At 38.2% G+C, this 14,402-nt stretch overlaps 1 protein-coding gene across 3 annotated transcripts in view; it reads left to right on the forward strand.

Moving 5' to 3' along the window:
• sgsm1a (small G protein signaling modulator 1a) overlaps window positions 1-14,402 on the forward strand; it is a 766,057-nt gene that overhangs the window by 75,725 nt on the left and 675,930 nt on the right. For 2 of the 3 annotated variants that reach the window (XM_087253342.1, XM_087253341.1), the window contains 7 exons: window positions 63-127; window positions 252-397; window positions 813-941; window positions 5,021-5,203; window positions 5,337-5,408; window positions 11,421-12,716; window positions 12,811-12,935. In XM_087253342.1, the coding sequence (XP_087109468.1) occupies window positions 63-127; window positions 252-397; window positions 813-941; window positions 5,021-5,203; window positions 5,337-5,408; window positions 11,421-12,716; window positions 12,811-12,935 (2,016 nt within the window). Of the gene's footprint in view, window positions 1-62; window positions 128-251; window positions 398-812; window positions 942-5,020; window positions 5,204-5,336; window positions 6,256-11,420; window positions 12,717-12,810; window positions 12,936-14,402 lie in introns of all 3 variants that reach the window. The other variant, XR_015491053.1, reaches the window with a different exon arrangement.

Genomic DNA, 14,402 nt, shown 5'->3' on the forward strand with positions numbered 1-14,402 from the left:
TACACCTAGATTAAATTATAGCAGTTAAATATTTATTTTAAAAAAAAACATCTCTTCTGCAGGACCCCTCTGAAGTTGCTGTGTGACAATATGAAGAACCAAATCATCTCCCGGGCTTTCTACGGATGTTCGTATTTATTACTCAGACATTTACAGCCTCAAAACACCGTCTTATTTCCATCAAAGATGACCTTCACATACTCAAATGTCTCTCTCATTCAATCAACCAAAAGCATATTTTGCTTTCTCAGGGCTGGCGTACTGTCGTCACCTGTCCACGGTTCGCACTCACCTGTCTGGGCTGGTCAATCACACTATTGTGGAGCCAGATGTGCCCAGTGATGCCTATAGTGGCCTCACAACTGAAGTGTGGCAGAAGTTTCTTCAAGACTGCAGTGTAAGTGCACACAAACACACACACACACACACTAACCCGCCTGGAGTCCAGAGCAGCCTCATTTAAATGAGCGTCTTTGCCAGACACTCATTAATATTCATTTGTCCCTAATCGCGGTTCTCTCATTCTCATCACATAAACAATATGTTTGGGTGACTAATGCTGAGAGCCTGAGTGCCAGAGTGACGGCGCTAAAGCATGCAAATCAATATAAAATCCATACAGACGCAGCCTTATGGTTGTGATCCTTAGTGTGCATATATTGGCCATTGACTAATTGACTAAAACCTGTATAGTGCATATTGATTTGATTGAGTGGACAAATTTGCATGGTAATACATTTAAAGACTGTGTTTTGTTCTTTTAAGGGATTTGACTTGTTTTAGAGTCATTGTGTACTTGCTTTTTTTGGCAGACCTATGAAGAAAAGGAGTTGCTGCGGCTAGTTTATTTCGGTGGAGTTGAGCCTTCTTTACGGAAAGAGGTTTGGCCCTTCCTGTTGGGTCATTACCAGTTTGGAATGTCGGAGACAGAGAGAAAAGACGTAAGTTTTGTTTTTTATTATTAAAACTTTTCCTTTAAGTAATAAAACCATAGTAACTTCCAAAAAACATATAGAAGAAACTAAAGGGTTAGCTCTGTATTTGTGCTCTTTGGATGCGTTATTCTTTTAATTCAGCAAGCTAATGATCAACTCAAGGTACTCAAAATATTGTTGAGAAAGTTAAAAGCCAGGCAAAGTAGAGCAGTAGGTAGTGCTGTTGCCTCACAGCAAGAAGGTCGCTGGTTTGAGCCTCGGCTGGGTCAGTTGGCATTTCTGTGTTTGTATGTTCTCCCCGCATTCGCGTGGGTTTCCTCCAGGTGCTCCGGTTTCCCCCACAAGTCCAAAGACATGCGGTACGGGTGAATTGGGTAAGCTAAAATTGTCCTTAATGTATGTGTGTGAAAGAAAGAGTGTATGTGTGTTCCCCAGAGATGGGTTGCAGCTGGAAGAGCATCCGCTGCGTAAAACATATGCTGGATAAGTTGGTGGTTCATTGCGCTGTGGTGACCCCAGATTAATAAAGGGACTAAGCCGTAAATAAAATTAATGAATGAAGTTAAAAAGCCTTTATTAGCATAATGTGTGTAAACACAAATATATTAAAACAGCACACATGCACAGAAGCCTTACGGCTTACTTGCTTTGATAAGTGCGTCAGTGTACAGACACAATCAATGCATCACATAAACAATCAATATGTCACATGACATGATTACCTAATAAAATCTCCACACAGTTAATCAAAGATAATGATTAAAACATTTGTGTGAGTGTGTGAGTGTGTGAGTGTGTGAGAGTGTGAGAGTGTGTGAGTGCGTGCGTGCGTGCGTGCGTGCGTGCGTGCGTGCGTGCGTGCGTGCGTGCGTGTGTGTGTGTGTGTTATTAACGCCCCTGTTTATTTTTTCCCCAATTTCTGTTTAACAGAGGGAAGTTTTTTTTTTTTCAACACATTTCTAAACATAATAGTTTTAATAACTCATTTAAAATAACTGATTTATTTTGTCTTTGCCATGATGGCAGTAAATTATATTTGACTATATTTTTCAAGGCAATTCTATACAGCTTAAAGTGACATTTAAAGGCTTAATTAGGTTAACTAGGCAGAATAGGGTAATTAGGGAAGTTATTGTATGATGATGGTTTGTTCATTAGACTATCGGAAAAAGGGGCTAATAATTTTGACCTTAAAATTGTTTTTAAAAAATGTAAAACTGCTTTTATTGTACCCGAAATCAACACCAAAAAGTAATGCATTACTGTTAAAAGTAATTTTTCAGTTCCTATTCCAAAAAACATTTTTAATGCTTCCATTAATGCCCTTATAACTTCACTTAATATCACTTAAGGGCTGCATGGAAAATGCACTGTTGATCAGCTCCACAGTTTTTAATAAATTTGCATTCTAATAACTAAAACACAAAACTAGACTTAGGCATGCTCAAACTCACATTAGAGTTTGAGCAGGCAAAATTCTGTTGTATGGTGCTGCAAAAAGGGGCAGAATTAAACAAGATGATTAGACATTGAAAAAAGCGAGCGATTGGTCCATGTTTAAAATTTCTATCCATGTTTTGATCTTCGATTGGTCTCACACTATCATGTGAGGCAATTTTGCAGGTTAGAATTCACCAAGCATGAACTTTTCAACGCAGAGAATGATGAAACTTGTCGCACAACCTTGCATTTCCGGTCTGACGCATTCACGCGCGTATGAATGGAAGTCTATGGGAAGAAAAGTTTAGTGTGACCACAGCTTTATGCAAAAAGTCATTTTTAAACACTATTTAATCAAACCAGCAGCACACAAAAAAAATATCACAAGGTGATAAAGCAGCTGAATAATATATTCAGAAACAAAAGCAAAAACTAAAGTTGAGTCAGCATCATAAAAGTTGTATTTAACCTTTAAACGTTCCTTCACAGCTTGAGTATGAAATCTCGCAACAATATACAACAAACACAAAACCTTTATGAAATAAATAAAAGCAAACAATCTGAATTTTCATTCAAAATCTATTTTGGTAAAACTTGACACCAAAAATTGCTATCTGTTGTTGTTGTATACAGCTATAAAAATATGTAAAACTATATTAAAAAAAAGCACAGCATTTTTCTGAGCAATACAACACTATACATTTAAATAACGGATTCTGAATTCTAACAGAAATGTGTCATTGTGTCTATTAAACTAATCACTTTTGTTATACAGATAACAAATGTGCGCTTATTTATTTTAGACATAGTCGTGTAAGTAGTAGTAATTAATAATAGTAACGTTAATAGTCTCTCGGTATATCTCGCCCGCACACTCGGTCTACCTCACACTCATTGGGTCTCTCTTGCGTGCACACTTGGCCTCTCTTGCATGCACTCGGTCTCTCACGGGCGCACTCTGTCTCTCTCACGCATGCACTTGGTGTACCTCAAGTGCATTCTGCCTCTCTGCTTTCGCTTGACTTTTGTCCAGTCTGGCGCCTCGTACATGATGCATTTTCTTAACGGTAATTGGTTGGCATCCATCAATCCCACAATATGCTGCCGCTATAAACTGGAAGATGTAGGCCAGACTGCAGCCAAAATTAATTAATTAACCAAATAACGGACAAACGGATCATATTTTAGCGGTAAAGGAGTTAATTACGAAGTTAATGGTCACCCACTGAAGCTAAGCAGAGCTGGCCCCAGTCAGTACCTGGATGCGAAACCACATGGAAAAGCTGGGTTGCTGCCACAAGTAGTGTTAGTGAGACCAGCAGGGGGTGCCCAACCTGCGGTCTGTGTGGGTCCTAACACCCCAGTATTGTGACAGGGACTCTATACTCCTCAGTGAGCACCGTCTTTCAGATGAGACTGTGACCTGACTCTGTGGTTGTTAAAAATCCCAGGAAAGAGACTCTTTGTCCATCATGGCCTCCTAACCATCCCCATATCACAGTTAGCTTCATTAATCTATCTCTTCTCCACCAATCAGCTGGTGTGTGGTGTGTGGTCTGGCGCAATATGGCTGCCATCGCGTCATCCAGGTGGATGCTTCACACACTGGTGGTGGATGAGGAGATTGCTCCAATGTGTAAAGTGCTTTGAGTGTCCAGAAAAGCGCTATATAAATGTAAGGAATTATTATTAGTATTATTATTATTATTATTCATATATTTAAAAAGTAATGTGTTACAGTATTAGTTACTGTCAAAAGTAATGTTACAGTAGCGCATTACTAGTATGTACTATATAGTATAATATAGTTAAGAATTCAAAAGTTAAACAAAAAATTGCATATTTTGAATTTTAGATTTATGCAGTATTGCTTCCATGTTGTGATTTTATTATTTTGAAATTGTTGGGTTTATATTGTATTTTTATTTACTGTTCGAAGATCTAATTAGGTAATCGTGACATATTGATTGTGTAAACTCCAATTGACACCCTGATGTAGGCAAGTTAGCCAGAACACATCTGTGCATTTGTACTGATTTTAATATTTTGGCCATGTTAAAAGTAAAGTTTGACCAAAAAAGAAAACTTACTCACTATTCACCCACCTTAAGTGGTCCCAAACCTTTATGGGTTTCTTTTATTCTGTTGAACATTGAAGAGATATCTTGAAGAGAGATGAAAACCTGTACAGGCTCTAACCAATTTCCTTTTTTTATAGTAGAAAAACACTTACTAGGGAAGTCAATGGTTACAGGGTCCCAGCTTTCTTCAAAATATCTTCTTTTGTGTTCAACAGAACAGAAGAATTTCAAACAGGTTTAAAACCAAGTAAATAGTGAATAAATGATGACAGGGTTTACAGTTTGGGGTGAACTATCTTTTGAAGTTCTTGCTCTCTACAAACTTCCAATTGATTACCCTGAAATATGCCAGCCAACACAACATCCAATTACTTGCCTTATCTTAGTTCTGACAAATGTGACAAGCGTTTAATTTTTCAGTCCGCTTCTTTCCAAAGCAGGGTTAATTGGATTTCAGATGGTTTGTGAATCAAAGCTTTCCTTTTTGTTATCTTCCGGCGTTCGTTGTAAGATAATCGCTTCTTTCTGCATGCTGCCGTCTCTAAAACATCTGATTTTCTGCAGGTGGATGAGCAGATGCGAGCGTGCTATGAACAGACTATGAGTGAATGGCTGGGTTGCGAAGCCATTGTTAAGCAGAAAGAGAAAGAACAGCATGCTGTGGCATTAGCCAAATGTTCATCTGGGGCAAGTATGGACAGCACCACACAGAGAATAATGCACCGCGACTCCACTATCAGTAATGAGGTGAGTGCAGGAACTTTTCGAGATCAAAACGACCTTGGCTGCAATTTACGATGGATTTTAGATTCCAGACTGAGATTTGCTTTTGATTTTATGCCATATTTACTTTGGGATTTTTGTTGTGTTTGTCATTCAGTCCTCGCAAAGCTGTAGTTCTGACAGGCAAAGAGATTCCAGGCTTCAAAGCGACTCCAGTAGTAGCACCCAGGTAAACCTCAGACTGAATTTTACAGCCAATACTTAAAGTGCATTTGCTTAAAGTGCCCCTGTTTTGCCATTTCAAATATTACTTTTCATGCAGCCTATAATGTTTGTGAATATAAGAGGTAATTCTCAAATAACAAATCAATATATTGGTTCTCATTCATGAACCAAGCGCATGCAAATTTATGCATGAAGTGTGCACACGGACGTTTTCACGAATAAATCATGATTCATCAAAACTTAAATACTAAAATGTATTCCAAAGTTTGCCACCGGTGCCTTATAAACATGTAAAAAGAACCCTACATATAATTAAATATGCATATCACAGTGTGAATGAAAAGTAAATACAGTATAAAAATATTAGGCATGCTCCAATCAATCGGCCGGAGATCTGTATCGGCCAATAATCAAACTCGATCGGTACTTGCTGATCGTGCCGATCTCATGAACCAAGCACAGCCTTTTGTTTTATAAGCAGAGCAGAAATACGTGTGCACCTGGTTTCTACATACAGCAGATACAAAACATGAGGAGGTAAATGATTTGTGGAGGTGTGAGGAATCACTGTGCTCATGTCACAACAGCTAAAATATACACCCCCCCCCCCCTGAATTATTCGCTCCCCTGTTTATTTTTTCCCCAAATTCTGTTTAATGGAGAGCAGATTTTTTTCAACACATTTCTAAACGTAGTTTTAATAACTCATTTCTAATAACTGATTTATTTTATCTTTGCCATGATGACAGTAAATAATATTTGACTAGAAATTTTTCAAGACACTTGCTTTACAGCTTAAAGTGACATTTAAAGGCTTAACTAGGTTAATTTGGTTAACTAGGCAGGTTAGGGTAATTAGGAAATTATTGTATAACGATGGTTGTTCTGTAGACTATTGAAAAAAAAAAATCCTAAAGGGGCTAATAATTTTGTCCTTAATGTTTTAAAAAAAAATAAAAACAATAAAGACTTTGTCCAGAAGAAAAAATGTTATCAGACATACTGTGATAATTTTCTTGCTCTGTTAAACATCATTTGGGAAATATTTAGAAAAGAAAAAAAATCAAAGGGGGCTAATGATTCTGACTTCAACTGTATATAGATACAGATATGCATAAACTGTTTATACGTGACTTGCGAGAGTGATGGTCTCTTTTTCACAAACATTGTATATCCAGTGTTTTGCGCTGCTGTGACACAAACAGAGCTATTGCCCCTCTCTAGTGTCCCATCCATCCCTTTGACCTCTTCCAGAAGCTCCACAAGCCTCCCGAATATCCTACTTTTATCATGTTCACATGCAAATGGTTATAAGAGACATGTTTAAGAGATAATGTGTAACATTCATTTATTCTCTTAGCTAAGGAGAGAGCTCCGCTTACGTATCATAAAACTTAAAGCATCAGAATAGGTACTCTGTATCAGCCGATCACCATGACCAGGTATTGGTACTCAGTATTGACTGCAAAAATCCTAATCGGAGCATCCCTAAAAATATATATAAATGTATAAAAAAATATATAGAACATACTCAATAGTAATACCTGCTCAACAATAACCTCATATAAAGGATGATTATTGTGTCTCAGCTTGTGTTTGGAGACATGACACTTGTGTTTTCTAAGAGTGATGAATGGCTGTTCAGGCTCCTATCACATCGAATGTGTTCTATTTTTTTTTAAATGGTTTTCTATTGGCATCAAGTGTTTTGCACTGTTTATGTTCCTCGTGTCTTGCACTTTCCTGCTGTGCCTCGCATTTTGCATTCCTGCAACTGGAAAAAGGACAGTGGATGCTTAGGCTAGCATCATAAAATGTAAAGCAATCTACTCTTTTGAAAAGTCTTTTCTAAAATCAAAACAAATGCAGCGAGTTTTACCTCATGTTTTCAGAACTGAAAGCGTGTTTCATATCTAACTGAATTAGACCTTAGTCTGGAGGTTATGAATATCAGAAGAATATACTTTATCGGAATATTTTCCAAACAAGCAGAGACCTCCATAAGCAGACCCATCTCTACTTTTACCCCAGGACAATCCAAAGTGTCTGTCTTCTTCACAATTTTTATACAGTTTTCTCTCCTCCCCACCTGTAGGTCGTCTTGTTTTAACTCCAACCTTTTTAGGATGTTTTCTCTTTACTGAGAGGTTTAGTATATATTTAGGTGCTCATGTTATTTTGCACCCTGTCCCCTACAATGCTGTTTTCACAACCAAAGTTATCTCTCCATAGATTCAATCTCTTCTGAGTGTTTACATACATTGCCATGATAGTACACTAATTTTAGATTATGTCACTCACTCTTCATTTTTTTTATTTGCTTGTTTATTTTACAGGGACAATACACTTGACATTGTTATACAAAGATAACCGATGTTGTGTACATAGGGCATATAGCATAAAGCTAATTTGCAGCCCTCGTCCCTGGTTAGGCTTTACATTTATAAAAAAGAATAATAATAATAATAATAATAATAATAAAGAAAACCGGCAAGAATAAAACACAATACAGCAAACATGTACAATATTTACAGAGCCATAAACATAAGATGCAAGTCCATATGGATAAGAGAAATGTAAATGGGACCAACCTGAAAGAGTAATGCTTAATGTTCACATTGCTGTAAAGATTTCAACCATTCTTTCAGCTTTACAGAAAAAACTGGGAGTTCTGATTGTAACTTTAAATGAACAGGCATGGCATTCCATAGATGTGAACCTTTTACTGAAAAGGATGACTGACCCACAGCGGTTCTGCATCTGCGGATTCTACAATTCCCACTTACTGCCCCTCTAGTCTTCGCCCCATCACTACTGAATTTATTTATTAACTCACAAACTACAAACTTCATATGTGTGTTTTACATATACTATCAATGTTTTACACATAAACTCATTCTCCAGCAGCTCCAAACAATAGTGACCTCACACATTCCTCAGCAGAACACCCATTCTACAGACAGCCCCAGTTGTCACCTTTCTTCTCAAAATACACCACCAGTTGTAGCCCTTTTTCCTCAAAATACATATCTATACATCTCTAGATGGTTATATAGCTTGACATGTTCATTGCACATTTTTAGAGAATAGAAAATCTTCATTACAACTTAGGCTCATTATGGATATGTACTGCTGTATACATTTCTGTAGAGTGTGAAATGCGTCCCAGGAGCAATTTTTTTTTTTGCAGTTTTTGTTTTTTGCGACTCCACCAGAGGTAGTTGTGTACTTTTTTTTAGATCTCAAATTTCTCTCGTTAGTGCCATTCACATCTCCTGTTCTCGCTTAAATCCATCAGCAGCTGCTGTCGATTGACTGACTGACCAATAAGCCCTCACCCACCCCCTTCCCTATACCCAACCAATAGTGTTTTCAAAAGCACAGATTGACCCACACACCGCCAACTAAACCGACCAACAGTTTCCTCAAAGCAATCCAGAATAAGCCCTCACGGCCACCTGATTTTCAACACGTTTTCAGTTCTTACCATGTTTTCACTGTCATTTGCTTGTTTATTTTATTTTTTGCCGTTTTGTTTTATCTGCTTACTGGAACCGTTCTTTGTCAGACTCAAATTTTACAGACTGTGCATGTATGTTGCAGTCAACTTCGCTCTGCATCTCATGTCCAGCAACGTATGCAGTAAGACACTGGGCAAACTGGTAACAGCAGAAAAGCTGTCTGTACAGAGGTATCGCGAAAAGAAACAAAAGCAGTCGGCAAAGTCAAATCGCCCCATAACGTTCACTTTAAAGACCAAATGCAGTCATACATAGCTCTGGCTACATAATTCACGCTCTCCAGAAATGTATAGAGGGAGTACATTTTCACAAGGAGCCTGTGTTGTTTTTGTGAGAAGTTCAAATGTGCATATAAATACAAAAAAAACATACCCAGTTATTAGTGAATAAGACCTAATGTCTGCAGGTTGTCCACAATTCCTGTGTAAATCTGTAACAAATTTGCATAATGCTAGCCTATAGTCTTCAATGGCTGCCCTAGAACAATGCCTACTTTGCTCCTTATGCTTTAGCTGGTTCGTGCTGTCAATATCGCATCAAGGTTAAAACTATTGTGGAGAGAGAACATTTATTCAAGCTCAACTAATGCACAAAAACTCCCATTATAGTCACTAAAGCTGCAAAACAAACCTCTTACTCGTAATACTTTGTATCTGCGCTTTGTTTATCACAAGAGTGTAAAATTCAGTCACTAAGTGGGTGTGCATTTAAAAAATTTGGGCATTTTCAGTGACTAAACACATCTTATCAGGCATTGTGTTCATATGCTCAACAGAAATGTGTGTGATTCATTATTATTCTCTAAACGTATCAATGAGAAACACCCTTCTCATTTTTGCTACTGAGCTTCAAGTTAATCATTAAGTTCTTCCAGTGGTCTCTGCTTGGATTGATATGGTAAAATCAATGCTTTTGTTACTGTGTGTAAAATCTCTGAGGACTGAGGAAACCTCCAGAGCTGGCATTCAGATATGCTAATGGACCTTTTGTTTTCAGAGTGTGCTATAAGTGGTGGATCACACACAAGAGATTGGGCAAAGAACGATTTTAGAAAGAAGAAATCTTTGAACAAATTGTTTGAGAATCCTTGACAAATGAGGTATTATGAAATGGAGATTATTGAGAAAATCAAAGTCATTTTTGCCAATGGATTCATACAAGGATGTAAATTTGGTTTGAACATTTGGGTGTTGAAGTGTGGGTCTGCTTCTTTTTTATATTTTTATTCCCATTTAAATAAATTTGTAAAAATTATCATTTTTATGAACAGTGTTTGTTTAATCTCTCTCTAAATATCAACCTAAAATTCGTATATCAATTTAAAAATATGTCTGTCAATTAGTAAATACAACATGTCATGAAGCATTAAAAACTGTTAAAATTATTTCACACTTTAAATTATTATAAATTCAGCTTGCATAATCAGGATCCACACAAAGGGGCTAAATATATTTGCTTACTTGAGAAATTTTTCATTTAAATTCGAGTGTGTCATTTTAAAATGTGGAATAAAAACATAATGGATTGACTTTTTGAACTTATGCTACATATAATACAATGCAGAAAACAGTTGGCAGGATGAATGAAAATGCTAATCATTCTTTGCCAGTAGGTGGCACCAGTAATAACCTTGCCTTACTCTGGGGCCATCTTTGAAATGCCTCTTAGGAAGTATGCTCGGGTGTTCTGTCTGAATGGGGAAACATCAAATGACCACATAAACTGTTGTAAAAGCACGCGTCTGTTCTGAGCTTCTCCCACAGAGAATCGTCAGTCTATAACAATCAATGATTGGCTCCTGTATTAGTAGGTGGGGCTTCATTCGCCATGTTGATCCTTACACTTTTCCCCATTCAAAACTATACATGTCTTGCGGATTCTGTAGTCTTTGATGGTACACAATGCATAGATATTATTTACTTTATTAACTTTAGATAAGCTTAACATACAGTATGTTCTGCTTATAACTTTTTCTGACTTAAGCATGAAAATCTTCAAAAGACTGCCAACTTACATCCCAAATAAGGCTTTTTATTTAATGATGAAAACAAGGTTAACTAGTACTCCTTTTATTACTTATGTCCCATTTGACGAGTAAATTGGAATAGTCAGATTGACTAGTCATCCCTTAATTTTTAGAGCTGCTGTCTCCCAGTCAAAATCGAGTCACATAAAGAAACAAAGCATTCAGTGGTGCAAAGTCCGGTGAAATATCTGAACATCTCCATTTTGGGGTTTGGACCTGGAAACAATATTCCCTACGTCACAACTTTATAAGAAGATAGTAATAAACCTTTAAAGTGAAAATGGCAACCTAATAGCATAATAGGGGCACTGAACATTTTGATTTTTTTTTTGTTTCAAATTGCATGTGATAACAAAGGAGCTCCTCTTTGACTGATGTTCCTCACCCTCACACTCTTTCCTGATAGTTCATCACTTCCCAAAAGCCCTTTCCCTGGAGTAGCTTGCTTCCCTTTGGTTTGTTTCTCCAGGTGTTTGAGTCTGTTGAAGAGGTCGAGCAAATCGAGTCTGAGCCCAAGAACGATGATGGCAAACAGGTTTGCAAAATCTCAAACGGAACCCCTCAAAATGGCACCAGCTCTCCAGACTCCGGCCACCCCTCTTCCAGAAACTTCTCCGTCACCTCTGGTCAGTCGGACTCCTTGAGTACAGAGGACAGCGGAATACATGAGCCAAACCTTAAAAGTCAACCGCAACTAACAGCATCAAAGGAAAAGGCTGCATGCTGCGGAGAGGAAGGTAAGGAGACTGAGGAACGTGAGACCAAAATGGTGATGAAACAGGGGGTAAGAGAAGATAATAAAACTGAGGTTAACAAAGTGTTATTAGATGAAGTGGTTACACAGGAAAGCAAAAAGGCCACTGAGGACTCTGAAGTCAAGATGGATATTTCAAAAACAGCCCGAGATGCCTTTGTGGCTTCTACAGCAGCTCACAGCCAGGTGACCAAAATGGAAGTGGGCGAATCTCTGGAGAGACGTTTGACATCGGAAAATGAAGCACTGACACGGCATACTGAGCCAGATATTCCCAAAGCAACAGAGGTCATGGAATCGACTCCTCTAGAGCGGAAGATGAATGAGACTCGAGTAAGAGCGGACATCGAAAGGCCCCACAAGGGAATTAAAGATATTACAGCAATCCAAGAGCAACCTTTGATAGCAAAAGATCTTAAGGTATCAGATGCACTCGAGCAGAAGGTTGAAGCTGACATTCAAGTGTCTGTTTCAGAGGATACAGAGAAAGAAGCAACAAAAACCAATGAAACAAGCAAAGATTATGACTCTAAGACATGGATGGATGAGGAGAACAATGTTAGAGTGTTGAAACCAATTGATGAGAAGACCAGTGATTTAGCCGATGAAGCTGGTCTGACAGGAAAAAGAAAAGCAGATATGCAAAGGAAAGCTCCTGTGGTTGAGGAGACAGTCCCATTGGTGCATGAAGCTTTTAGCAATAGAAAAATGAGTGAAGCCCAAGATGAAACCGAATCAGACGAGTCTCCCTCTGCCATCGAGATGGAAGAGATTCCTACGGCTAAAGTGTGGGAAAGGAAAAGTTCGCCCAATAGAAGAACAACTGAGCAAGCAACTATTCCGGCATTGGAGCTCCGACTAGAGGAAGCTCATGGAAAGCTTAGCTCTGAGGAAGTGAACCCTGAGAAGCCAGAGATGGAAAGTCTCTGCCCACAACTAGATTCACTGGCTGTAAACACAGAGAAGATTGAAGCTTCCTCTCCGGTTTCCTCTATAGGGACCACTTATTCAGTAAGCACCGGTTTCAGAGATATATTTTGGTATTAATATAGATGTTATGTGAATCAAGTTGAATTTTCTTGGTCTGATACCCATGTATTTGCAGCAAGAGCTTTTGGACATGTACACTCTAAATCTGCATCGCATAGATAAAGATGTTCAGCGCTGTGACCGGAATTATTGGTACTTCACACCTGCTAACTTGGAGAAACTGCGCAACATCATGTGCAGGTAACAGAACCATTTCTACATTGAGTTTCAGTGTTCAAGCTTCAGATATGAATGATACTCTAGATCAAAGGTCTCAAACTCAATTCCTGGAGGGCCGCAGCTCAGCACAGTTTTGCTCCAGCCCTAATCAAACACAGCTGATCTAGTAGTATCTAGTAGTCTTGGACACCTTGATTAGTTGGATCAGCTGTGTTTGATAAGGTTTGAAGCAAAACTGTGCAGAGCTGCGGCCCTCTAGGAATTGAGTTTGAGACCTATGATCTAGATCAGGGGTTCTCAAACTCGGTTCTGGAGGTCTGGTGTCCTGCAGATTTTAGTTCCAACCATAACCAGTCACACCTAGGCTAGCTAATCAAGCTACTACTAGGCTTTCTAGAAACATCCTTGCAGGTGTGTTGAGGCAAGTTGGAGCTAAAATCTGCAGGACATCAGACCTCCAGGGCCGAGTTTGAGAACCCCTGCTCTAGATTATATGACTTGAGTTGATGTGTGCTATGTTTTCAGGAATGGATGTGCAATGTGTATGGATACCATAGTAAATATGTTGGCCAATGTTATAGTCTAAAAAAATGCTAAGTTGTTTTAAGACTATAAGTCAACCAAACTGCTTTTTAACATACATTTAAACCGAATAAATAAGTTTGTCCATATTTGACCCAAGTTTGGTTTGAAACAAGCTGGAATTGTTTAGTGTGTAAAGTTTTATTTTTAGTTTATCAGTATCAGTCACAGTAGAATACGTTATGATTAAAATTGTTTTGTTTTTGAAAGCTTATCATGTCTGCATTCATTTAAAGAGCACCTATTTTACCCCTTTTACAAGTTGTAAGATAAGCCTGTGGTGTCTCCGGAATGTTTCTGTGAAGTTTCAACACCAAATACCCGTCAGATAATTTATTATAGCCTCCAGAATCTGCCCGTTTTGGTGTCTGAATACATTGTAGCTGCTTTTGTAGCCTGTGGCTTTAAATCCAAGTGAGCTGCCTCTTCCCGCCTACCGTTCCCATCTGTGTGTCTGTTTCTCATTATGCATTTTGTCAGATAACGTAGACTCTGATGAAGCTGAAATACAGCTCATTAGTCAAAAACACAAAGTAAGTTTATGTATTTGTGGTGGAGTTTATTCAAGCCATTTTGAAATGATGAGCCACACACATACACACTTTTACTGACACCATGCGGCTGTGGTGATTATAGCGGTTAAGAATGACATAATCGGGTTTACTGTCTTACAAACGTGCTCTGTTTTAAAAAACCTTTTAAATGTATAAAACATAACTTTACGTCACGTTGCGATGGGCCTCAAAATTACTGGGATTTGGGTCCTATTTTAACATCAGGAATTAAAAAAAAAAAAAAAAGACTTGTTGGGTTTATATCACTCCAGGATGACACACACACACACACACACATATATCCAGTAGTGCACACACTGTACATACAGACAGTTCTGTCCAAACAGCTTAC

The sequence above is a fragment of the Danio rerio genome, chromosome 5 (genome assembly GCF_052040795.2).
Source record: "Danio rerio strain M-AB ecotype USA chromosome 5, GRCz13ab, whole genome shotgun sequence".
In the NCBI taxonomy this organism is placed as follows: Eukaryota; Metazoa; Chordata; class Actinopteri; order Cypriniformes; family Danionidae; genus Danio; species Danio rerio.